The sequence below is a fragment of the Prenolepis imparis genome, unplaced genomic scaffold, assembly GCF_030444845.1.
Source record: "Prenolepis imparis isolate NDT839.2.m4 unplaced genomic scaffold, iyPreImpa1.0 SCAF_12, whole genome shotgun sequence".
Lineage (NCBI taxonomy): Eukaryota > Metazoa > Arthropoda > Insecta > Hymenoptera > Formicidae > Prenolepis > Prenolepis imparis.
The window spans coordinates 6,185,632-6,212,897 of NW_028141170.1; the positions used below are offsets into that span (position 1 = coordinate 6,185,632).

General features: G+C 33.0%; 3 protein-coding genes across 9 annotated transcripts in view; 1 reads left to right on the top strand and 2 right to left on the bottom strand.

The window, feature by feature from the left end:
- Positions 1 to 426: 426 nt before the first annotated feature.
- Positions 427 to 18,935, bottom strand: Pten (phosphatase and tensin-like protein). 4 transcript variants are annotated; one of them, XM_083051392.1, is made up of 9 exons: positions 17,706 to 18,935; positions 17,000 to 17,619; positions 16,680 to 16,887; positions 16,385 to 16,514; positions 16,016 to 16,294; positions 15,783 to 15,928; positions 15,420 to 15,580; positions 15,051 to 15,332; positions 427 to 14,837 (listed from the first exon to the last, which is right to left on the bottom strand). In XM_083051392.1, the coding sequence occupies exons 2-9, from the start codon at positions 17,174 to 17,176 to the stop codon at positions 14,457 to 14,459; spliced, it is 1,764 nt and encodes a 587-aa protein (XP_082907518.1). In that variant the 5' UTR covers positions 17,177 to 17,619; positions 17,706 to 18,935; the 3' UTR covers positions 427 to 14,456. The 4 variants fall into 4 exon arrangements, with proteins under 4 accessions (XP_082907518.1, XP_082907519.1, XP_082907521.1 ...); XM_083051393.1 differs by having other exon boundaries at positions 17,000 to 17,336; positions 17,424 to 18,935; XM_083051395.1 differs by having other exon boundaries at positions 427 to 3,574; positions 14,663 to 14,837; positions 17,000 to 18,934.
- A 905-nt stretch (positions 18,936 to 19,840) lies between these two features.
- LOC145943679 (outer mitochondrial transmembrane helix translocase) overlaps positions 19,841 to 27,266 on the bottom strand; it is an 81,616-nt gene continuing 74,190 nt past the window's right edge. The window contains exons 1-8 of one of the 4 annotated variants that reach the window (XM_083051415.1): positions 23,756 to 23,925; positions 23,279 to 23,454; positions 22,907 to 23,149; positions 22,637 to 22,838; positions 22,145 to 22,341; positions 21,843 to 22,015; positions 21,439 to 21,605; positions 19,841 to 19,972 (exon numbers count right to left, since the gene is read on the bottom strand). In XM_083051415.1, the coding sequence (XP_082907541.1) occupies positions 21,440 to 21,605; positions 21,843 to 22,015; positions 22,145 to 22,341; positions 22,637 to 22,838; positions 22,907 to 23,149; positions 23,279 to 23,434 (1,137 nt within the window). In that variant the 5' untranslated portion in view covers positions 23,435 to 23,454; positions 23,756 to 23,925 and the 3' untranslated portion in view covers positions 19,841 to 19,972; position 21,439. Of the gene's footprint in view, positions 19,973 to 20,269; positions 20,293 to 20,342; positions 21,606 to 21,842; positions 22,016 to 22,144; positions 22,342 to 22,636; positions 22,839 to 22,906; positions 23,150 to 23,278; positions 23,455 to 23,755; positions 23,926 to 27,266 lie in introns of those variants that run through there. The other 3 variants (XM_083051419.1, XM_083051417.1, XM_083051416.1) reach the window with 3 other exon arrangements.
- Positions 23,992 to 26,507, top strand: LOC145943955 (uncharacterized). The gene is made up of 3 exons (XM_083051874.1): positions 23,992 to 24,589; positions 24,806 to 24,855; positions 25,392 to 26,507. The coding sequence occupies exons 2-3, from the start codon at positions 24,853 to 24,855 to the stop codon at positions 26,505 to 26,507; spliced, it is 1,119 nt and encodes a 372-aa protein (XP_082908000.1). The 5' UTR covers positions 23,992 to 24,589; positions 24,806 to 24,852.

Sequence of the window (27,266 nt, forward strand, 5' to 3'; positions counted from 1 at the left end):
ATTTTTAAAATCAACCTCTGTTCACGAAGAAGTTGACGAAATAATTATCTGTTTAATCATTGATATTATGTATAATATCTCGTTAACTTCTCGCATCTAGAATGAAATTTTCATAAAATCTACTTAAAATTATTCTCGTTTATTGTGTACCTATATTTATTTGACTCGTTTGAGTTGGAAAGTTGATTTCTTAATTTCCAGGATTAATTTTTTCAACATTTTAAATAAAATTATATCAAAATAAAATCTTAAAACTTAAATTCTAAAGAAAAATTAAGTTCATATTTCTCTAAGAATCAATCGTTTAAAAATATAGTTTCAAATTAGAGAATCCTAGTATTATAAATACTAGCAGAATATTTTATCAGAATAGGTACAGAATGTTGCGAGAGGAGCAGGATGAAAAAGAAATAAGGGTAAGTCATGTTTTAATATCAAACTTATTGTTATTGCAAGGTACATTGTAAAAAACGCAATTTGTCATTTGAACGCATTATTACATGTAACTTAACTATCTGCAGATAGTATATAGTATTGCCTCTCTATCTTTAAACCATTAACGATATAAATTGAGTTGTCAGAATCGCAGTTTAAAGGGGAATTGAAATAAAACGCTAAAAAGATCGCGTAAAATCCAAATTCGACGAATTTTCAAGTAAACAATATCTAACTGCGCATTAGAGAAACACAAACTAATATACAAATATATTTCGTGTTGCATCGTTGAAGCAAAAAATCGTAAAGAACCTTACGAGTAGGATAGTTTAGTTAATTAAATAATAGCGATGCATCGTCCTTGAGAGAATAAAGAAACGCGCAAACTCCCAGTCATTCGAAATATACATCACCGAGTTACAAAAGTACAAAAAAATGTAGAAAAAAATCGAATGTTATTATATAACGTTCGTAATTATTGTGGCATGCTGTTTAACTCTCTTCTTTTTTCACATATTCTAATTATTTTATTTGTTTAAAGTTCTTTTATAATGTGGATACTATAAATGCTTTCAATTAATCGGACACGCGATTCGTCGTTGCCGCGTATCCCATATATTCGACGAAAAAAATTAACATGATTAAATAAATTAATTTGCTAGAAATAATTTTACACTTGTTTCACGTATATCACGTAATAAATCTGTCCTTTCTTAACATGATTCCTTAAATGTATCACTCAATGACATTGTTCAAAAGATTACACCGCGCTCTTTCGGAGATACAAAAGTAATTAATTTTCTATTTAAATCTGAGATCAAGTCACGTATTTTGTACTCTATAGGCTGAGTCGTTAATTCATAATATATATCATAAATATAAAGTTCTTAAGATTAAGATCGTCATCAGCAAAGAAAAAAAAATACGCAGACTTACAAGATAGTTTTATTGGTCCCAGTAAAGCTTCCGGTGCGAGTGAAATGAATCTTTCTGAGAAGGCAAAGTTCCTCGTACTCTATTCCTTTCCAATGCATTTTTTGCGTAGACATATATATAGTAACAATCATATATATATATATGTTTTGTTTATATATGTTTCTATTTTATAAAAAGCGAAGACTGTATTGATGAGGTCACAAAAACGTATCTAGACGTTTCGGGGATAGGATGTACTCTCGTTAACAACAGACTTAAATTTCTACTGCGAAAAAATATATGCGAGATATCGGTTTATTCTCTCTCTACTATAACAGAAGATATTCCTCTTTTTTTCCTCTTTTCGATTAGATACTAAACGTATAGAAATAAATCAAACGACATTAATTTATTTATTGCTACCATCTTATCAATCTAATGTAAAAATCGTCTATTGTAATTTCAACTCTATGATGGATCTTACGTATCTATTCTCTCGTAATGCGCTTTTGAACGCATACAACGCTATATTTCTATCTTTCTCGTTGTTAATTCTCCTAAATAATGGCATAATAATACAAAAAACAAAGATTGGGATAGAGTATTAAAAACCCTGATACAACATAGTCATAAATAAAAAATACATAAACGATCCAATTAATAATAATAATAATAATAGATAACAAAATTCTTTTTCGCAGAAACAATTATATTTCGATGCTAAACACCAATTGCGTAAATCAACAGTCATCGTATTTTCTTTTTTTCATTTTTTTATCACTTTATAATACGATTAAATTGAAAACAGATGATCTGTAGACAATTATTGAACGAATTAATCGTAGCATGTACTTTTATCAAACAATTATTATTGAGGGTGGACATTCTGCTTCATCCATAACAAAAGACGGAAATATTGTACAAATTTGACGACGAGTTTCGTTGATAACAAAGAAATAGATAAACTTAAAATAATAATATCAGCGCGTGAATACATAATGCATGTGTGATAAATGTCTACGTCGTTGAAATGAATCGTCCATCATGTCGAAGAGACTCCAAAAAAAAAAAAAACGCGTACGTATATTATACGAATAAAACACATCGGAGGAAAAGTAAATAAATAAATTATTTGCGCAAAACGCGAATATTATTGTTCTCCTCTTGGAGAATAAATAAATAGAAAAAAACGAAAAAGATAAACTCGATTTATATCTCATTTATTTCGCTATGCGGAATCGATAGCGCGTCAATATTATTCTTTTCAACAAAATTAGTGAAAATTCACTGATTAGCAGTAATATGATTTCACTGCTTGTAAGGCTGTTTATCAGTGCATACACTATAATTTTATTTAAAAGAATAGATTCTAGAATACTTTATGCTCGAGACCTCGCTCGACAGTAAGACGCGTTTATTGCGCGAAACTGAACGAAAAATGTTGTCGAATATTCATTATTATAAAAAGATTTCTAGCTAGTATTAATAGAGATAGCTTTTCCACAGAAGAAATCAAGCACCTTTGCGTGTAAAAAAAAATATAAGTTTTTAAAGTTTTCTCTTTAAAATTTTCCACACAATATACAATTTTTTAAAATAATTACTATAATTTCTATATAATTTGATAAATTATAAATATTGATATAATTATAGAAATAAATCTACTTCTTTAAAGAATGAATCTACTTATTGCAGCGATTACTAGGCTTGAGGTTTGATTTCAATTCGCACGAATAATATTAATTTATAAATATGTCTTCGTATATACAAAAATTTATTCATTTAATCGCCATTAATAGATCGTTTTTCATATAAATCATTCCGAGAACGGGATTAGCTAAAATTGGCGCTTCATTTCTTTTATACAAAAGCCGTATATACTGATTGCGCACAATGCGATACACATGACAATATGTTAAATTAATTAATTCTAATGATAACGGAATTCTTTTTCGTGAAGCATCAGCGTATGTGTACCAAGAGAATTTTGCGGGGGCGAGGATAGGCGGGCAGGGTGTATTATATGCATGCGTGGTGTGGCAGGCACGAGGATGGCGATGGTGGTTGTTTCATCTATTCGCACACGACAATCGACTCGGTAATCAAGCGGTGCGAGGTTTCAGCGGTCAGAGGTTGATCACAGTGAAGAAGTATTTAGCCCCGCGATCGGCCCCGCCATCATCATCTCAGTCAAGTCTCAACAGTCACACATATGTCGATTCCCCTGCAAGCAGACCTATCGTCAGTCGTCGAAAAAGGCGCGAAAGTCGAGAAGAGATAACACAAATTTTTTTTGGGCCAGTCAACAGTTATAGGAGGTTTGGACAAGGGGTTGGAGTAACATATAGAAACTAATGACATTTATGAAGAAGCGAGGACAAGCTTAAAAAAAATACAAGAATTGTTTTTACACGCACATTTATGACAGGGATGAAAAAAAAATCAAGCTCACACACACATTGTGTATTTTTCCAAATTCTCTTCAGATTTCAACGCAAACTTCTCACAAATTTAAATTGCAATGCCATTCTCATTGAATAAGATAATTGCTCAGATTTATATTTTTTAATATTTAAATATATATAAAAACCAAGAATTAGAACAATTCTATTCTTGACAGGGTATTTAAAGAGAGAAAAAGTGCGTTGAATTCGAAAAAAATTACAACAAAGTAAGTAAATAATTTTCATTATATTATATATATTTTATTTGCACGAAATAAAGTTTCTGCGAAAATTTCTTTACTCTTGAACTTACCCTGATAAATGCAACGAACCTGATTGTGAGAAGAAAATATAGCAAAATCAGACATACGTATGTATGTATATATTGCTGAATCTTAAATATGAAAATTCGAAAAAGACTCTCTGAAACTGATTATACACAATTATTTTATTCGCAATAATAATAAGAGGTTTAATCATGTCTTTATTACATTCATTGCAGTGTTCGATCCGACAACTAATAGATATTAGTGTCAAAGCTTGCGATAGCAACGGGGTTGTTAAGGCAGCGATATTACAGATATTATATCGAACATGTTTTGTCGGATAAAGGACAGGCTCTTATATAAACGCAGACAAATATCCGTAAATATGATAAAATATAGCTCTAAGTTGCTCGCTTTAATCTCTTCATAAATTCTGGAAATGATCAACGGTAAATTTGCAGCTTTTGTGATACAGTTATTCTTTCATAATGTACAATCTACTTATAACGGAGAAAATAAATCGGAGGAGAGATGCGGCTCGTTCGGAAGAACACCAGGGATATTCTTACACGAACTGCATCGTGTAACATTTATTTGTCAGTAATTAACGTGTATATGTGAATATATATATATATATATATATATATATATATATATTTTTATATATATATATTGTATATATATATGTATTCACAATTTTATGACAAAATCTTACTCTCGTCGACACCGACAGGTGCGATATAAAAATCGGCGAAGTAAATGTATCTTATTATCGGATCGCCCCGCGCGTTCTAAATCGATCTCTAATCGATATTGTTTTGTTCTAAATGAGAAATGGCGGATAATTCGCGCGTAAGCGTTAATTAATACTCGTGTGTAATATAATATGAGATCATATATATATATTTATATATTTAGATATATATATATACATATATGCATCAGAAGATGCGGCATACTTGTATCCAATTTAACAATAAGGAGAAAGTACAAAAATACGTTTATCGCGTAAATGTAAAACGGCCGTTGTAAAACGGAGTGTCGAGTAGACGCGTTCGTGTAACGAAATATACAAGGGTTTTGTCCGTTGCGTTCGTGAAGTCTTATATAGGATGATCCAGAAAGTTGGGGATAAAAAAAAAAGAAAATAAATTCTCTGAGAAAAGAAAGAGGCTATTTTTTATTTAAATATAAACAAACAAAAAGTTATGCTTTACAAAGAATAAGTGATATGAGAGAGAGACGTAAATAATATTAAACATATTTAAAATACATTATTTATGTGTATAATATGTATAATATTTTTATGCATTACACTGAAGAAGATTAGATAGTTTGATAAATTGAAAACTTAGATTAAAATTTGTCTTTTAATTAATAAAATATTAAATTTTCCTTGATAAATTTTAATTAAGCAATTTTTTATGTAATATGATATAAATTGCGATAAAAAATTTTTCTCCGAACGAATTTATTTTTTAGCAAAAAACAGCTCTCAAAAATATATCTATTATATCGCCCTTTTTCTGGATCACCTGACATAAGTGTCTTAATGTAGGTCGAGAACTAACAATGATATAAAGTTTTAAATAGGAATAATAGAAATCAATCGTTATCAACGATTTCGTATAAAATTCATATGCATACCGTTCAAACTCGGCTTTAAATCGTCCACTACTAAAAAATAAGCTTCTCATGCAACTTTTTATCTCACAACTGACATGTAGATCATATGCATATAGATCATCAAGGAAAAATTCGGCATTTCCCTCGCTTTTCGCGAATATCGCGAGTTCGCTTCTTAGACTCACTTAAAGAATAATCGCTAGTTATACAGGCATATAGCAAATTAATCGAAACATCCGTCTTCCTTGACATCTTTCTCAAAATCTCGTCGCGTAATGATATTCATTTATACATTTTATTAATTGAAAAAGTCTACCATTTCGTCGAGCATTTATCGCCTGCAAAAGATCTATTTTTCGGAGATTGATGATTTGCAAACGTAAACCGCGAAGCTGAACAGATGTTTGTTTATTTATAAATGAGAGACACTAGATATATATATATATATATGGATATATATATATATATCCACTTCATTGCCAGAAAAAGTTTATTGAAGTCAGCATTTGCAGTAATATTTTTCTGGAATATAGTTCTCATAGAATGTACATGTACTCCAAATTATATAATTTTTAGAGTGCTCTATTAATGCAACACAAGACAACGCAACGGATAAAGATAATAGATCGCACCGGAAAGAAAAGTTCAGGATGTCGAGTCGGCGTAAACACGTATAAACTTTTTATTCGCAAAAGGACCACGACGATGGAGATCCTTGTGCGCGCGATGTATCTACATATTTATTTATTAAGCATTTCGTATGCTGAAATAGTGCTAAATATTAAGTGGAAAGAGTAAATATTTCTTTTGTACACTTTCACACACGGTTCGTGTTGTAAATTTACGTCGTAAAGATATCGCAACGAGAGATGAAGAATTTAATAATTGATCGTCTTTAAAATCTGTATAATAATCGAACAATATTGAACAAAATAATACGCCTTTCATGCGTGCGGAATAATATCTTCCATTATTTTGAAATATTAGATATATTAGGATGTCTCTCGAAAATATCGCAATTTCTTTTAGTTGCAAACTCCTTGACGAACTTAGAACTGTTCTTTTTCAACATAAATTCAAACAAAACACTAATTATTATAATTACTAATACCAAAAATATAAAGAATCATGACAAATTAGTTTTTGAATCAATTCAGTTAATTTTAAAAAATCTGACTTAATAATTTGACTTTTTACTTAATAATTTACTAATTAAACTTTTTATTTAATTTTACATTTAATATTCATGACATCTTTGCTGACAAAAGTTCCGAGTCCAAGTTCGGAGTATCTAAAAGGAAATGCGACGAATCTGAAATATCCTGTAATTTAATAAAAAGAAAAATCTCTCGATTTCTTAAACCCGTATCGCCAGTCAATATTGAGCTCTATCAGCATAACAAATTCTCTGCAAATCTTGTTCAAATTTACCAGTGTACGAACCGTGAGAGAGACTCGCAAGGATACGGTGAGAATCGGTTCTTTCAGCGAAGAAATTGATGGCGGTTGTTCCATACAATATTCTCTCTAGACGTTATTATTATTGACTTACGATATTTATTCTTATGAAAATATTCATTTTTTTACAGCATTATTTTCTTTTCTTTTTCATTTCACGGCCTATATATAGTTCATATAAATATGCACTTCCGCTACGCCATATATATTTATATGGACCGTTCATTTGTTTTCGATTATTTCTTCTACCTAACAGACACAATGTTTCTATATTTGTCGTCGTTTTGAAGTTTGGCTGTATACTTTTTTTTTAATTAAAAAAATTACTATAAATCACAGGTTTGCAGGCGGAAAAAATAAGGTGTAATTTCACATAATCATGTATTATTATTATTTTATGAAATATTAAGTTTGGAAATTTTCTATCTCGCATTTTGCTTCGTTCGATAACCAGTATACAATATAGGACAGTTTCACGAAATATTCTTTCAATGCTCGAAAAAAATTCAAGTAACCCTTTCTCATCGCATTCAGATAAATAGCATTATAAATATGCGTCCACGTCATGTGAGAACTCAAAATTATTGTAAAATTTACAAGCTCACTCGTGACATAAGATATATTCAGCGTTAAAACTCCATTTATAGAAATTTTGACAATTTCTCAAGCGTCTGCGTATAGACAATTTTCGATATATATCGAATCAATATTACTGGAAGAAATATCATTGGATTAAATCATATGGATCAGGCATATAAATTAAATCCATCTGCTGCATCATTTTTCAATTGAAATTTATATTTAGATTATTCAGAGAAAAAAATACATTATCGTGAAAAATTAATTAATAACATTCATTAAAAATATGTGTATATATTAGAAAGTTATTGTGATACGTTTTTTCGCATCGCGAAACAAAAATATAGCAAATATATAAAATATCTCGCTATATATATTCTTCTATGCAAAACGTTTACTAATTTTAGAGGATCAGGATAATTTGTCTTTCTCAGTAAATTTTTTTTTCAATTCAAGAATATAAATCGAAACGTGTGTGACACTTGATCGAATATAACAAAAATTGTCTATGTGTTCAATTGCCATGTAAGTGAAAAAATGTGCCATGCAAAATGGAGTGAGCTCAATTGTTGTTCACATAGACGTTATCGTAAAAGAAAATAAAAGAGTTCAAGTAAAGGGTGCTTAATATAAATAGTGTTAGTAAACCTGTGAGTATATTAATTTTGATTAGATTCTTATGGATAATGAATACTTTCATCTCAATCATTCGTCTCTCAAACTCTCTTTCTCTCTTATTTCTCCTCCCTCTTTCTTTCTAGTCGTCTCCCATAGCATTCATTTACAATCACTCGCAAACTTAATCTCTACGTTTCTCTGTTCGCGTGTGTAAATTATGTAAAATCATCATCAACGTGGTTCATCACGGTGGATCGTAACGGCAAGAAAGCGATTAGTCTCTATATCTTTTTTTTATATTTTTTTTTCTCTTTATATAGAAAAAAATCACATTGGCTTCTTCTCTCTCGTAGCGTAAATAAGATATTAACTCAAGTACAAAAGCTTAAACGTAAACCTGAACGCGTAGAACATAGTTCTTTCGACGCAATGATCAATGTTTCATGCAGCGCGCTGCACAATGTCTTTATATGTATATATGTATATGCATGTGTTTGTGTATGTGTACATGTATGTGTATGTCTAGAAACTTATTAAATGTCAATGAAGTCGAAGGATGATTAGGAGTGATTGGCGATGGGCTCACGTAAGATCTATCATCCCTCCATCCGATAGAAGACGGTACCGGCCGACACGCTGGTCCAAGTCCACTATGGGTGAACAGATACAGAGAGACACAATCGGTCAGTCAGTGATGAGACAGTGGCTTATTTCGACAATTTTTTTTTAATACGTAAAGAACGACGGTCGAGGGCAAAGTGCTTCTTCCATTCTCATCTCATTCTGATTTTCTCTCGCTTCAGAGATGAATCGCGCGCGCGATTTTATTTTCATATGATTGAAAATTATGCGATATTTATTTATGTCTCAAATGTGTTTCGCGAGAGTATCAGAAAACTGAATTTATTCCTTGAATTACGTGCGAAAATCACGTTCGTCAAGTTAATTCGTCACTCCTACCCTCACCCTCACTTTGAGAATCATTATCATCCTACGAAAGTCGAGAACGAACGACACGATATTGATAATACGTGACAAAAATTAATGATAGTGACTTGCGAAAATATACATTCTGACGGCATGCAGTGAACATATAATAACAAAGAGATAACGATGCACCAAACCGACAAGAGTGCAATGTTGAGCTGTAAATTATTTTCTGTTTTACGAAACGATATTGTTTGTAATGTGATTACGATCGTGTTCTAATAACTAATGTAACATGTAAATGTGAAATGTAATATGAAAATCAATGAATATACTAGAAGAGCAACTGAAAAAAGACTGCTCCAATTTTTATATTAATTATAAGAGATTATTCTTTTAAAGAGAATTTTTTTATTTGTCAATATCTTATTTTAACTTTGAATTATAATACTCTTTAACAAATATAAATTTTGTATATAAGCACAAAGAATTAAAAATCGAGTATTCTCCGACAATCTTTTTTCAGCACTGCGATCTGGATCGGCATGTGTAATATTTCTACATGAAAAAGCGGGTGTGATAACACTCATTGCAATAGATAAAATGCAAGCTTTTAGCGAAATTAATCTATTCAACGTATTCAACTTCAATTTTCCCAGACACCAGGAATTGTCAAGCATTGAATGTAGTTGCTCTATATTATGGACGTTTGTAAATGCTATATAATATCTTCGACAAAAGAGAAAGAGAGAAGAGAGTGGGTGAGAATATAAAGAAAAGACATTGTTCGGAGATAGGATTGAAAAAAGTAACATGTATGTTTCTCTACAGAAATAGACGCTGCAAATAGAAAATGTTACAAAATGTATAGTATCATGTACTCGTATATAATGTATATATGTGTATATATATATATGTATATATATACACACACATATATAATATATATGTATAATCTTATTCTTAAAAATATCGAATTACAGAAATACATTCGTAACATATAGATATATTACATTGAAAAATCATTAACATGTCAATTAGGCTAAGTAATAAGTAATAAGTCGTAAAGAACGTTCTCGCGAAATATATAGTGATTGGAAAATAGTGACAGTGTGTAACAGTAATAGCGTTCTGATATATTATAAATGACACATTGATAGTACTAATAATAATAATAATATAACAATGATAATGATAAGTATATACGAATAGTATCACAAAATAATTATTATACATTTAAAACAGTTTTGCTTATACAGATCTTACACATGTTTCAAACATTGTCCTCAAATAATCGCGATTACATAAATTATTTACATGCAACATAAGAAATAAGGAAAAATAGCATTAAAATAAAAAAAAAAAGAAAGAGAGAGTGGTGGGAAAAACGTAACAGGGGACTTCGATATCCGTTTATTCGTTCGAAGTATCGTCGAAAAAAATGAAAGAATGAGACTGAATTACTTCTTCATAAAAAAAAAATACATTTGACATCCATGCTTTCCAAAAAATCCAGTAGAAATCTCAATGCTACGACCACAAAGGTATTGAGACAATTCAAAGAGGGACTCGTTACGGATGTTCCGAGTTTCTAGACCCCATAATTCATGTTCCAGATCTAGTAAAACAACTTTTTCTACGAATTTTTCGATATAGGATCAATTTTTCCTTAATCAAAATCACGAGAAAGATCTCATTATTTGTCCAATTTTTAATATTCTTATAAATATCTTTGCAACTGGTCCCTAAATTACAAATTCGCGTTAGCTAATTCGCGTTAAAGTAAAATCTACCTAAAAATAAATAACAAATAAGACATTTTGTTTATATTTTTTGAAGTTTGGTTCCCGAAAGGATCTCCATTTTTGTTAAAGAAAAATTGACGCCACATTGCTCAAAGAATCCGCAAATGAAAACCGTGGACCATTAAGTCTGGTACATCTTATACACTCTATAGAATCAATCTGTCGAAATTACTTCTTACGAGAATACATGGACAAAATTAATCGCTATATATATTTACAAATCGTGTGATGAACACTTAATTCTAGCTTCGGGTGATACAGTTTAACGAGACTTTTAATCGAAATTATACTTCGCGAATTCCTGATCGTTTAACAAATTAATTCGATTCACGATTGAAAACATTCTTTTATCTGTACCCACAAAACCTGACGTCTTACTGACGTGTATCTCGTTTTTACTTCAATTAAAACGATTTTATACATTAAGTATGATTATTTATTATATACGTTTAGAAAAATGCAGAACGTATAGAACGTGTTGCACTTTTTTTTTAACTATCAATAATAATCGCTTCATTACTAACAAAATAACGACAAAAAATATTTCAGAATCTTCTCGCTCTTTTTTCGTTCTTATTTTTTATCTTTGACTTACTGTGACAAAATATCATTAAAGTCTGATTCGTCGCGTTGCGAGAAGTAAAAATTTACTTTATCACGAGTTTAGTTTTGTATAAAAAAGAATTATCGGACAATACTATTTCGTATTAAACCGAATAACAATTACCGATATTTAATAATTTCACGTGATTGATTTAAAAAATCGTAGATCTCGATAGTCAATTAGGTAATAATTACACGTTCGACCCCGAAGCCAGTATATGTGTGCGCGTATGTGTTTATTACTCAATCATATATATGTATATACATATAACTTATGTGTGTTTCCTTATATTACACATATATTCGCTACGTAACAACAGTCACGTACGTATCTAAATCTAAGATATCGCGTAATTCTCTCTGTGTATACATTAAAAAGCAAGTTATAGAAAGACAATCGGTTTTAAATCTATACTCAGATATATATTTTCCTCATCTTTTTTTCTTTTCTCATACGCTGTGCTTGGCAAGTCTGAGTCTCGTTTTATATCCAAGTTATTATTACGAACTGATTACACACAAAAATCGTTATCTATAATATAATCAGCAACACCCGCGACTTATTAATCCCAACGTACAAGGTATATAAAAGCTGATTTCTACGTATTTGTACTTCCTCGTCGTCGATAAACGATAAACAAAAAGCTTTTCTTGCGCGTATATACCTAAATCTATTAAAAAACCCAGGATCACATCCCAGTAAAATAGCAGTTTTAACACCGCTTCTTAAAACTGTATTTTACCATCGTGCTGTTTTTTTTTTGCAATCCCTTAATGATGAATAAATTGTTCACGAGTGATAATATGATTTTTTTTTACTTCGATGGAACAAGTAATTTTCAGAATGTATAAAATCGCGCTTTTACATCAATCGAATGTTATACGTTTGTAAATTCTTTTATACACACACTCAGCATCTCTCGAACGTCTATATGTACGCTATATGTATACATATGTGTATCACGTAGTTATAATCACAAGACAACTGGTCAACGAGCAACGTTATTCTTATGAAATAGAGTGCTACGACGCGAATGAGATGTGCACGAGAACGCGAGCTCAAAATTGTATCGTATTTAAAAAAAAATTTTTTTTTTAGATATTGCACAGCCTAATAATTGCGTATATTCTATGTCCTTTTGCTTGTTTTCTATGTACCAACGCGATTCGCGATTTCCAGAAAGTTTAGCTAAACCAGTTATTGTTCTCTATGCAATTCGTTTCTACATAGTAATTTCGATTCTTTTTTTCCACATGATTATTTACGAAAAAAGAATATGGACAAAATTGAAAGTTTTATTTAAACCGATAAGAATACCGTCGCGAATTAAATCCACTAAATATCCAGATATTACGCTGATACTTCCGCTCTTATTTAAAAAAAAGCAAGTATAAATAAATTTGTAAGAAAAAGATAAAAAGAAAACGAATTTTCGCGCAATTTCGATGGTTCTAATCAATGCAAAATATCATATTGCTTTGATATTTTATGTGTTAAAATTATCATTTTTCGAAAAACACGTTATTCTGTAGATTTTAATACTGCGCTTTCTGCGATATCACTAGTGTATTCAAAAATTGTATCGAAACATGAAAATCAATTGTATTTTAAAAAAATTAATTGTTAAAAATGGATTATTAAAAAAAAATTATTTTTTGTTTGAATGACATTTACAGGTACTGTATTTTAAATCGCAGAATTAAATTTTATCGAAATTTAACGTATAACTTTATATTATTTTTTTTCTAGTTCTCTCAAGATAATACTTAATTTTAGAGTAACTTTATTCTTTATTTTAAACAAAAAAATATGGAAAAAAAAAATTTGACAATAGACTTCCGGTACAAAAATTTTTTTTATTAAATTACTCTTGTCGGTATTTCAATTACAAATTACGTTGATACTGTTTAGTTTGTGTGCACTTACTGTAATTGCGTCCTATATAATTTTAAAAGTCTGTTTCAAAAGTCTATTCATTGTGGTAAATGCCCATGCTATTTGCAATCGTTTGCAAAGCGCGTGAAAAACATGATACGAATCATAAATTGAAGCAAAAATATGCATCCTTCTGTGTAGGGTGCGTTAGAATTTTTCATCAGAAATAACGAAAGTCGGAGACTTGCTATTACATACAAATTATTAAATTAAAAAAAAAATGTGTATCTCCTACCACTTGTTAAAACCACATTACATACAATTATCGCTGCTACTTATCGACTTTTATATTATCGAATTCTACCATGGCAAACTAATCAATTTACTAACTAATTTACTTTTGATGCACACACATTAACGATATATTAACTACTATCGAGCACACATTACGCGAAGAATCGATTAACAATTAATAATATGCTAGTCGATAAGACACAAATCGTCAATGCGAAAAATGAAGTTCATGGTCCCACGACGTAATAACGAAAAAATGAAAGAGAAAAAATTAAAGAAAAAGAGAGAGGGAGAGGGAAAAAGAGACAGAGAGAAAAAAAGAGAGAAAGAAGGGGAGAAAGAACGAAAAACGAAAATAACCGTATGAAGGAAGAGCGGCGTAACGAGCGGCAATTACCGCGAAATCCGTCGTACGATGGATCTCTCCGGTTTCTAATCGTCACTTTATGCGCGCGCCGAATCGTCTAACGCGCGTTCATAACGTGATTTCGCGAAGGGAAATGAGAAAAATGAAAAAACGTCACGACTCCGCGAAAATGCGAAGCACCGGAGACCGCGTTTTTTATTTATTTTTATTTTTAAGTACCGAGAGCGTTCGTCTTTAAACTAACTACGTGTCGAGAAGCGGAGCGGAGGACCGTTTCGCGCTCGCCCCGGCGACGCTCTGCCTGTTACTGCTTCTACTCTTGTCGCCACGTGATAGAAAACCCTTGGCGACACGCGAACGGAGACCGCTAACGTGTGTACGGCTATCGCTGTGTGTAATAGAATGATGGTGTTGGTGGTGGTTTACCACCAGAGATGCAGAGGACTCACCGGATTCCCAACCGTCGTCCTCGCCGCTGTCGGAATCGCTGCTGCTCGCCTCGCTCGACTCGCTCGGCGTCTCCTGCCCGCCCATCCCCAGCTGCATGCCGTCCCCGCTCCTGTTCGTCGTCGCTGGCACAGCCGGCGATGCACTCCCGCCCACGCAATGCATAAATAGACTCACCTGCAATTGAAAAGGAATTATCAGAAAATTATTTGCATCCCATACATCCTCGCGTCTGTAAAATTACGCTTGCAATTGATAAAAATCTATCAAACTCTCGACTCTACTGTGTTATGTTTCAATGTTTCAATTATAATGTGTATAACTGACAAGATGTTAACAATGCTGACTATTTGAGGCTAAATATGTTATCATCACGCGAATGCAACTTACTTTAAAATCTTGACTGTACAACTTGTTATTTGTATCCTTATGTGCTTTGTCCAAGTCGGACTTGCCTATCCGTAAAACGAGAGTAGGCGGCATAGAACCGAGACTCGCCAACGAGCCCGTTCTAGATTTCACGTGCGACGCGACCATCGGACACTCCATGGCTGTGCCGTCGCAGCTCAATGCTCTCGTCGCTCTTTCAACAAGTAACTCGCCATTGTCATATTCGGAAGTTACTTTTTCACGGACGAAAAAAGTGTTGAACCAAAAATGAAACATTTTTTCCTGGAAAACGTAATGAAAAAGATAAATGTTTTATTAATTTTTCATGATGAAAGAAAATACTAAAGCATATATTTATACTATATGTACCTTCGGTTTCATTTTTGGTCGGTTGAAGAACTCCACTCGTATATCACCCGTCAAAGCTACACTGTGTTGTAACGGGATGCAGATAGAAGGCGTACCTTTCCGAACCTCGTAAACACCCGAAAATATTCTTTTGTTTGATTCCGAGATTATGTAACGCAAACCTAAAAACACAAAACGCATTTTACAAATAATATAATAAGAGCAATCACACTAAAACTATTATAGTAATATACTAATTGAGTCATAAAGGAAGATGTAGTTTTGTAGTTAAAAAGAGATAAAGTTGAAGACTTGTTTTACTTTTTGCATAAATACAAATAATTAAAATTAATATTAAAAAACTTTTATATATAAATTATTTACAGCCTTGACCGCCATTGAAAATAGGGGCCGGTTCCAGTTGTATTTGGCGCAATATTAATGTCACTGGTTGATAATTGAGACCCTCTCTGACAATGGTGGCATAATAATCCACGTATCTTATCTGCGACGGTATAGTTACGCCTTTCCTGTAATTAAAATAAAATCCAGTAAGTGAAAGAATTTGTCCATCGAGACATTTGAGCCGTCCGAAAGTTTAACAACATCATATTTACTTGTCGTGGGTGCGTATATTTCCATAAAAATTAAGGGCATCGGTAGCGTCGAGAAACTGTTTGCTGTGCAGTAGGTAACAGGATACCATTACGCCTGTTCGACCTTTGCCAGCCTTACAATGCACTACGGCCACATTGTCCTTGTGTTCAGATAACCACAAATGCACGTCCTCGCAGAAGGGCTTGATCTGCTCCAGCTTTGGTGGGTTGTGATCATCAAACGCATAAATGGCTACTCTTTGCTTGAACTTATTGCAATCGTATGATCTTTCGGAACATCTGAAACATTTTTACATTATGCTAAGATTCTTTTGTTACGAAAGAAACGTCTTAATGACATTACTTGTTTTCTGAACAAAAAATACTTACAAATTATAAATCTTGTAGTGGTCTTTATGTCTGGATTCCAGTAGTTTAACAACATCATCAATATGATTTCTGTACACTCCCTCCAGCTTCTCAGCTGGGAAACCCATTGCTATTAAATTATCTTTTATATCTAAACCAAAATTTTTATTAAGGAATCTATTCAGCATCAATTTATTTATCGACTATATTTGTTTATTTATTCAATAGCATATTTAGCTTATTCATAAATGCCTAGTGTGTAATTATTTCTATTATCTGTCTATACTAGAAACAATTGGATAATATGAAAGGATACATGTGAGATCAAGATTAAAACCACCCTCTGTGTAACGTTTACGGTGTTTGCTGACAAGCCCCTTTATGGGGTTGGTCATCTTCATGTTACTGATAGTGTTGGCCATACTCTGTTTTAACTCTCCTGTCTCAATCTCGATCGAACTACCCTCTGCCACCTCTTCGGGAATTTCTTCTTCTGCTTTTTGATTCTTAAAGGTCCTTGTAATCTATTACCAAAAGTACAAACAAAACACATTCATAAAGTTATATAAATTCGATTGCGATTCATTGCAATAATTAATTGTAATTGCCTCTCTGTTGTTTAATTATTAAACTCACCTGAGGCCTGTGAGCTTGCGAGGCGTCACATGAGCCCAGTTCTGGTCCTCTTTGTTCTTCCAGACAAACATGGAGAGGGGTTACTGATGCTGAGATGTGTTCAGAGATTTTACTGTTCAACCTGCCACTGGTTGGTCTCCTGCAGGAAAAGCATATACCCATCAATTCCCAGAACATGTGTTCTTCTACAAAAGCATTATTTCTTCATCGAGTATGTCCTATTTCTCCATTGTGAGGCTCGGTGTTGGCTCTTGACCAGATACAAATCACTTCACGATGACATATCATCACCGTTACCAGTCTGATGCGATTGAACAGAGCACACAACAGCGAGACTCTGTAGCGAAACAGTATTGTGGTTTTAAAGAGGAGACTGTTCTCAGCTGTAGCAGCAGGCAGAACGCAAAATACTAAGGGCACACACCGTACATCGTCTCACGCATGTTCCGTAACTGTAAAACTACCACCAAGGACACTGGCCTCCGGAGAGATGCTGTATCGTCCACCACAAACTTTCTTATCCCTACAGTTCCATTCGATAAACAAACATTCCAGTTCCAGAAAATCACAGAGATCACAGTTGGCCAGGTCGTCGGTAGCGACAACGTCAGGAAGAGAGTCTATGGCAGAGAGAGGAAGAAAGTTCTATCTTACCAGGGAGAGAGGATACTCTTCGACGAGAGCGAACAGGGAAAAAGAAACTCACCCAGTGACACCGTATGCAACCGTATTCGGGTACCCGGGAGGTGAGAGCACCAGTTACTATCACCCGCGTTTCACGAACAAAACCGAACGCAAAACCGCTCCGGGAAGGGATGGCAGTTGAGCATCGCCTGGTAGACGCGACGTCGAAGAAGCGGAGTCTCGCGGCTCCGTCTCGGTCTGTCGCGTTCGCGAGATCGAACACGACGGCGTCGAAGGAGATCGAAAAGTCTCACGATCGATTCGACGCTTTCCGTCTCTCCTCTCCACGTTCCCTCGTTCCTTATCCTTATCGAGGATACGCGGCGCCCCGGACAACCGGATCCTCCTCCGCGGTGACGAGAGGGTAGACGGGACGACACGATAACGACGAGACGTACCGAGAAGAGGATTTTAGGTTAAGCGTGCTCGCACTCTCTATGCAGGAGCGAAAGAGGCGAGGAGAGAAGCGGCCCTCTCGCTCTCTCCTGCGCGCGCTTGCGAGCGACAGCGGCGGCGGCGACGAAGCCGCGTTCGTTTCTCGCGATCGACGTCCTAGAAGGATGATGCTGCATAGCATGTCCCCGTTCCCGAACTCGCGCGAACCTCGGTCGACGGACGAAGGGAAGATGATGATGATGATGATGACGACGACGACGATGATGATGATGATGATGATAATGATGATGATGATGATGATGATGATGATGATGATAATGCTGAGAGTAGAGGAGCGGACCACGACGAGATTCGGAGCGGAGCGACTGACAATGCTCGTGCTGCTCACACACGCGCACGCTCGCACGTACACACATACATGTACATATATATGTATGTGTATATATATATATTATATATATATATTTTTTTTTTTTCTTTCCCTTTTTCGTTCTTTCTTTCTTCCTCTTCGTCCGGACGGATGGACGACGACGTCGTCGCCGTCGTTTCTTCTGTGTCTCCTGTCACCCGGCTCCGACTCGTTCTATGTATTACCGGCACCTCGCTTCGTGACAGCGACAGCACGTAGTACGCTCGACACGCGTCGTTAACGTTAACGCCATGACAGTGTGTGTGCGCGTATATGCCTTTGTGTACGTGTGCTTTTTCCGCTTTCTCGCCTCTCGCCCCCGCGGGCAACCACGGGTATATACGCTCTCCGTTCCGTTCCGGGAACGCACGCACGCACGCACGCACGCTCGCACGCACGCACGCTCGCACGCTCGCTCGAGTCGGCACGTTTCTCGTTCAGCGCGCGTGCTCCGAACTCCGAGCTCCAATCGCGAAAGAACCGCGGTGTCTTCGGGAGAGGAGGAGACGCGCAGGAGAAGAGAAGCCCGAACGCGTCACTCGGGCGTCCTCGGGTCTTGGTTCTCCTGCGCGAGAGCGTATTCGCAGCATTCGGGTCCATTCTCTTTATCCGCACGTTCCGTGCTTTGTCGAGGATTAATATATATATTGGAATAATTTGGCCGAATTTTTGACGTTTCGATAAGATACAAATGCGCGCGATTAATTTTTTTTTTCTTTTACATTCTTTCTGAATTCTCGCGGTAGAGAGATCTCTTGTATTTTAGATTCCAGAGGGATATTTGATATCACAATAATCAGAAAGCAAGAGATATCGTTTGCGATAATTATAGAGTAGAAGATTGTGTTATACGCGATTCCATATACTTGAAGAGATAATTGGAAACCATAATGTGCTCTCTGCATCTCCCTCAATTTGCCGCAATCTTTTCTACGTTTTCTAAATAAGATACCGACGCGGATATATTAACACAGTATACACAGTATATACACGTTCGCACTTATCTTTAAATAAAATTTCCACTGCGAATATTCTCTCTCTCTCTCTCTAAACAATAATCCGGATAATTGCCTCTTTCGGAATACAACGTCATCCTTTCATCTTTTTCTGCTTTTTTTTACCTGAATCCAAGTCTTTATAGTGTATATTTTTTTCAAGATAAAATAAATCATACTATGCTTCCCGTCTTTTTTTCTCGAGCCGCGCCCGTATGTTCTCTCAGATTTTTTTACGACACGCGCAATTAAGCAAATGGAAATCTACGCTCTTCATTACGATCAGATAGTAGATGGACATTTCTCGCTGGACAGCTACTGTTTTTTCTCTCTCTATTTTTTTCTCCTCGATATAGAGATCATCACGCAATTCTTCGCGAAAAAACAGGTTTCAGGTGCTCTCCTCTATTCTTCTTCATGTTCTTTTGATCTGGCTTCAATAAAATTTTTTAAATTTTCTGTTATGCTAAAGTTGAAGGAATTGGAGTCCTGGAAGAAAAGTGACATATGATGAGGTGAAAAGGATTCAGATCAAGGGAGTGTAACAAAATTTCGAAAGAAAAGTATTATTTAATAATTTCATATGGCTTTTTTAATCAAATTTAATTCTTAATATATTATAATATTCTTTTCCCCTATTTACAATAGTTTCAAAAGATTTTCGCTGAAATGTTTTTCCTTCGAATTTATATATGTTGCAGAAACAATATATAAAATTAAATAAGAAAATTATAAAGCAAATGTTTCTATTTGCTTTATAATATTTAGCTGCTATTTTGTTTTCAACGTTTCTTTATAAAATCTTCTTTCTAAAACGGAAATTTGTAATCTATATTGAAATAATGGTACTAACAATAATTATTAAGGTAAGATTGAGAAGATATTTATATCTTATTGTTAGTAACATCTAATATATAAATATGTGTATCGTATTCTTTCTTTGGAAAACTGAGGTAATGAAATATTAAATGTAAACAATAATTTGGATTTAATATCAATGTTTTTTCTGAAAAAATCATGGTATTTTTTTACATAGTATTTTATAATTCCAATTTTTTAAAGAACAGTGTAACTTAAAAATAAATGTCTTTCTTATGTAATAAAGTGCATAGAAATGCATATATTTTGTGCTAATTTGAAGACCTCATACATATAATAAAATGTAAAAAAAAGTATTATATATGCAAAATTATGTTATAGCAGGAAGGTACATAATTCATTGCGGATTTTCGCGAAATTCTCAAATTTAGGAAAGCAATAATAAGATACACATTTACGTCGCTCCTAATAATTAACGATCAAAATTTTTATCGCGTATCTCACTATTCTTAAACAACTAAAGACTTGTATATTTCATCACATATGCATTGATTTTGAACATGTATGTTTGCTAAAGCTGTAGGTGCATATATTTAATCATATTTATATTATATGATAAAAAAAGAAATTATATTTACTTGTACTTTTGAATTATTATTGTATTAGATTATTGAATATTTTTTTATTATTAGGGGGGGGGGTATACTTTCAACATATTAAAGCATATTTAATGTATCACAACAAAGGGATTTTCTTATCATAAAGAGGATTAACTAAAATAAGTTAAAATTTTGAAATAAGTAAATTAAGTGAAATGTTTTTGTCATATACTGTCGCGATACACGTTTCAACATCATATTGAGAGAAATTTCATTTCATCTCATTATAAAATTTCTTTCTACAATGTCTTTCTTACTATGGAATTATAAACACTTTTCAAAGATTCTATTTTAACCTCCATAAAAATTTTTCAATTGTTTACGACAAGAAAACTATTCTTTCGATAATATTGAAGAATACAGTTTCACGATGAAAGAAGATTTCACTTTCATCGTTGTCGTAATGTTTATGCAACACTTGAATGACTGTTGAGGAAACAGTCATATAGACAAACTAATAAAAAATAAATTTCTTACTTTAATCTAATTCTAGCTGCCGCGTACTGAGCGTACCCGTATGCAGTTTCGACGTTCTCATCTTTCTGAATGACTTAAGCAAGTCTTCCATCGTAATGGGTCTCACAGTATCATGAAACTCTTCGTCATATTCCTCGTTATCACTGTTCTCATACTTGACTGAATCCCTATGAATTCAATGACAGAATTAAATGACAGAAGTGGTGCTATGTAGCTTTTAGAATTCTTAATTTTAAATTACGTAAGATTCATAAAGAATCTTACGTAGACTACATAGTATAGAATTGAGAATTGATATACGATTTATTGATTGATAAATGATTATTTGGTTGAATTATTGATGATTGATTAAATGATTAATTAATAATTTAAATTTTCTTTCTATAAAGAATTTTGATACGTACTGCGAATATAAATAATCTCTAATACGATAGATGGATGCGTTTCGACAAAGTTCTTGCAAATCCGATCCGGAAAAGCCTTCTGTATGTTTCGCTAACGTCGCAATTTCAACATTATCCGCAGTTGGCTCGTTTTTCAGAATCAATTGCACGACTTTTAATCGTTGTTCTTCATTCTGAAACAGATAAGAGTATGAGCTATATGTTCTACAATACATAAGTGATAGATAAGTACTTTTTTTAGTGATATCTTACTACTGAAAAAATATATTATTATAAATTTAATATTATATAAACATATTTACCGGCAAACCAACATGGAAAGTCGCCGGCATACGCCGCAGAATAGCCTTATCTAAATCCTGTGGCCTATTAGTGGCTCCCATTATAATTACGGTACAATCGGGATCGGTTATCAAACCGTCCCATAGTGACATAAATTGGGCCTTCATCATCGCGGTAGCTTCATGATCTTGTGAATTGCGTGCTCTCAAAAATGAATCTGTTAAAGTTAAATGATATTAAAACGAGAAATTTTACCCATTACAAAACGGTTATTATATTAAATATATATTAACACAATATTTGTGCAATGTGACAAATTATATTAACTGAATTACAAATAAAGATTCTTTTCAACAAAACAAAAACAAAGAGAGAGAACACGAAGATTTCTATGACAAAATTCATTCTATTGAATAATTCACTGAATAATAATTAAATTAATTCTATGAGAATATTTCTTAGATATAACAGATGCAATATCTCTGATTTTAGCTACTATTCTTGCAATATACCTATTTCATCGATGAAGATAATGCAAGGCTGTAGTTTTACAGCTAACGAAAATACGGCAGCGGCGAGCTTCTGACTTTCTCCATACCATTTATCAGTTAGGATGCTCACATCGAGATTTATAAAGCGCGTTTTCGCCTCGCGAGCAGTAGCCTTGGCAATCATGGTCTTGCCGCAACCTGGCGGACCATATAATAATACTCCCTGAAAGTGACAAGCGCAAGACACATCTAAACTATCGATTTTTCTTGGATGATAAGCACAACTAGTACCTTGGGCGCTTGTGTCAGCTGCGAGTCCTCGAACAATTCCTTCCTCTGTATAGGTAATATGACAGTCTCCTTGAGCTCTTGAATAACGCTGTCCAGACCAGCAATGTTGTTCCACGATATTTTAATGTCATTTGGATCCACCAAATGATTAGCTATTATCATCTCATAATCTGTCAGCTGATCCATGTCAAAAGATCGCGCATATCTGTCGCTCTCTGCTAGCTTACGTAACTGCTCTCGAGCCTGTAATCATCATCAGTGTTACATATTATAATAATACAATACAAGCAATTGATCAAAATTAAAACTTTGCTCGCAAATTGAGAAAGGTTCAAAGTTTCCTCGAGAAGGCGCCATAAGACGATCACGAACCTTCTTTTTGGCCCTTTGTTTGGTGCTCCTGGTGGGATCGAGTTGACTGATGAGCCACCTCACGCTGAAGAAGCCGATCGCTGCGACGCATGTCAACCTCGCTACCAGCATCAGCATATCCTGCCGGGTGAGACCTGCGCTCGCAGCCATGTTCATCGTTCACCGGAATGTCCCGTCTGCAAAATTTAATAAAACGCTGAAATATTCGGCATATCCAGTACACGCGGAAAACAATCAATGTTCAACAAACGCAACAATTATGGAACCGAATAATCGAGCGATAACTGAGAAATTAGATGCAACAAGAGCAGATGTAGCTTTACATAGTTTTTGACGAAAATTAAACTTATAAAATTCATATATCTTGGAGGAAGAGACGACGAAGTTATAGGTCATTTCCTAATGTCCTCGTTTTGCCATGTAGGGAGAAGTTAGATGACTTTGAATAATTGATGCAATAATAATAGACCTACTTACAAGTCACCGTTAATTGACAGCGCGTGAAATACTGCTTCGCTCGTGTAAAACTCCCGTCGTCGACAACTTAACCTCTCCCGGGTGATTCCCGATTTCTCTGAACGACAATGAAATTAAGGTGGACTTTTGTAGGTTAGGTTAGGTTAGGTTAGGTTAGAAGAGATGTGAAGAGAGAGAGAGAGAGAGAATCGTGCGCGGCGCGAGCGAGAGGTTAATTTCAACTATATATACTCCAAGTGAAATGCTTGTCAGAGGAAAGGCAAATTACGGGGGGGAAAAAAAAAAAAAAAAAATGCGAAAAGCAGAATAAAAATAACAATAACCCGATAATATACTTAATGCAAATAATAAATCGCGCTGCACAAGCGATGCATAAGTATATATGTCACATTTTTCATGCTCAGAAAACTAGTATGTACTGGATGAGTCATTGCAGATGAAAAGAGGAGAATATGAAAATTTTGCAGATGATTTACAAAGCATATAGATGGGAGCAACAGATTTGAGATCATCAAAATCAATTATCATTTAATTTTTTAGACTCGAGCGATGACAAAGTAGTAATCGTGTACATAGCAAATCAATCTCATGGATTTACAGCGCATGTTCGTTAAACGATAATATTTTTATTGTGACCGATAAATATTGAATAACATCGAACATTAGTCACATGAAATCATTACCAAGGAGACATTGCGTATTGATGTATAAACATAACTTATCCTTTTATGCGTTTTCGTTCTACTGATCTGTTGAACTGTTGAGTGGTGAGGTGATCTGTTAAGTGATCAGCTGATTCTAGCAGCGCCGACAATTGTCAACTTTGATAATTTGGTAAATATACATGCAATCAGATTTATTAAATTTGACTCTCGAATCATATTATATTTATGTCAGCGAGAATATCATCTTATTTGTATTAAAAATTATCCTATTATCAAATGTACAAAACACACACACACACACACACACACACACACATATTTTATTTATCTTTATAAGTACTTCGAATCGTTTGATTTCAAAGAGATTTTAAACTTTTTTTTTCAGATAGGATTGTCTTGATTATAATATTAACGAGAAATCAATAAAATACAATGGTAAGTTAAACATTATCTTTTTCAATACGCGCTTTTGTTTCAAATGTATATCATTAAAACTTTAGAAAACACATATTTTGATCTTAAGAACTATTATAATTCAATACTATATGTTTTATTATCTAACAAAAAAAACTTGCGACGTGCATTTTTTTTTATCTTTTAATTACCAAGTAATGCTTAATTATATCACTAAAAGAGAAAGTATATTTTCTAAGCACAAAGAAATTTGAAAATTGTATAATTTTGAAATAATGCATTATTTATCGAGTATACGAAAATTCACGAAAATCGGGATATATTATGAATTCTTTTACAACTCTATAGTTTACTTTTATATTTGTTCCTTTACTTTTTTACGTTCATATTATGCAACATATTATTTAAAAAGATAAATATAATGATCAGTTTTATGAGACACAGAGAGGAGGAGAGAGAGATGATAAATAATAACATAATAATTTATGATAACTAACATAAAATATAAAATTAAATAAAAATTGTAATATACATATAACTAAATTGGTTATTTACAGAGCCCTCGAAAAAAATCAAAGATTATTTCTACTGACAATAAAGTCTTTTTAGAAAAAAAGCAGATGGCATCTCAATTATCTTCGTATAACAAGAGTTATTGCCGAACACAGTATACGTCGAATACGGTTGAGTGTAATTGGGAAATTGTTGATTTCTGGAAGCTTTATAAATTCATGAAAAGATTTATTTCTGTGCCGTTTCCAAAAGAAGCAGAACATCAAATTCAAATTGAAATAAGAATTTTTTCCATGTCGGGAGATCTCTCGGAAGATATGATAGGATTTCATATATTAACTAATGTAGAATTTACATGTTATTATAGTATTTGTCAAATTGGTCCAAAGGGAGAAGAGATACTTCAATTGGACAGTGCTTTTCTAAATAATTCGATGTTATTATATACTACTAAAATAAGCACATTAATGGAGAACTCATTTGCAAATCTACTTAAAATGAATTTTAAATTCGACATTTTTTCTAATCTTTTAAATACAATAGCTGTACATACAAATTCGCTATCATTTTCTACAGCAAAAGACTTAGAGTCTAAAAAATCAACTCTTGACAACGATCCAAAGTTTGATAATAAAGAATCGATTACATTTATTATAAACGGCAAAGATTACAATGTATCCAAAAATATATTATGCGCTACCAACAGTAGTTATTTTAAATTCTTATGTAATACAAAAGATGACATAACAGATAAATTAATAATAACGGATAAGCCAGACGTTTTTAAAGAAATGTTGTCATTTATCATAATCAATGATTCAATATCGAAATTAGATTTATATATATGGGAACAACGGATATGTAACAGCGAAAAGACAATCGAAGATTTATTAATAATAGCTAATAAATATGATGTACGAAATCTCAAATTTTTATGTGAACAATTATTGCTACAGGATATTACAGTTGAAAATGCTTTAGGACTTTTGCAGGTTGCGATGCAAACTGATGCAAAATCCTTAAAAAAATGTGTAGCAAGTTTTATTAAATTTCATATAAAATATTTACGAAATAAAGAATTTCTATCTTTACCAGAAGACCAAATGAACAAGCTAACTGAAATGATTAATAGTATTGAAGTATTGAAGTATAGTATCTGAGCAGTCTGCATCAATTTAGTATAATTACTTAATTTTATTTTATTAATATCTGTTAATACAATATTCAAGCTCATATCACAATCGATAATATACATTGGAATTCGTTTTATATATAAATTTGTATTATTGAGTTTGCATTGTATATATGTATATTGATATATGTTTACTTTGTATATTTATTTGATATGTTTTATAAATATTTATTTAGCAATGTAATGTCATAACGAAAATATTCACGTAAAATTTTTTTATATGCAAAAGTGATGGGCTGAATATAATATATAGATATTGTATGTTCCTATGTATTCAAACTTTTTGTTAAATATAATTTAATTTAGCATTTTAAAGGATTTAATTTAATTTTTATTTATTAGAAATATGCACGTGCATAATCCCTTTTTGTCTATAGATGAAAAGAAATGTCTCGCAACAATTGCGAAACAAGCTATAAAAATATGAAGTCTAGTCTTTTCGAAATATAAACATACAGATACACTAGAGTCACTTATTTGTTATGGAAACTAAAACACCCTATGGAAATTTTTCATCTATCACTCTTCTTTCCAAAATCTTAATAACAGATTGCATTTCTAACACAATATTAATAAATAAAAATATAAACATAAAAACGCGAGTTCATTGGTTATCGATAAAATAAATACATCGCGGAGATTATAAATAAATTATAAAAATAAAAGCGACATTTTTATAATTGTTATATCGATATCGATAAGTTTAATTTTAAAATACAAAGTTTTC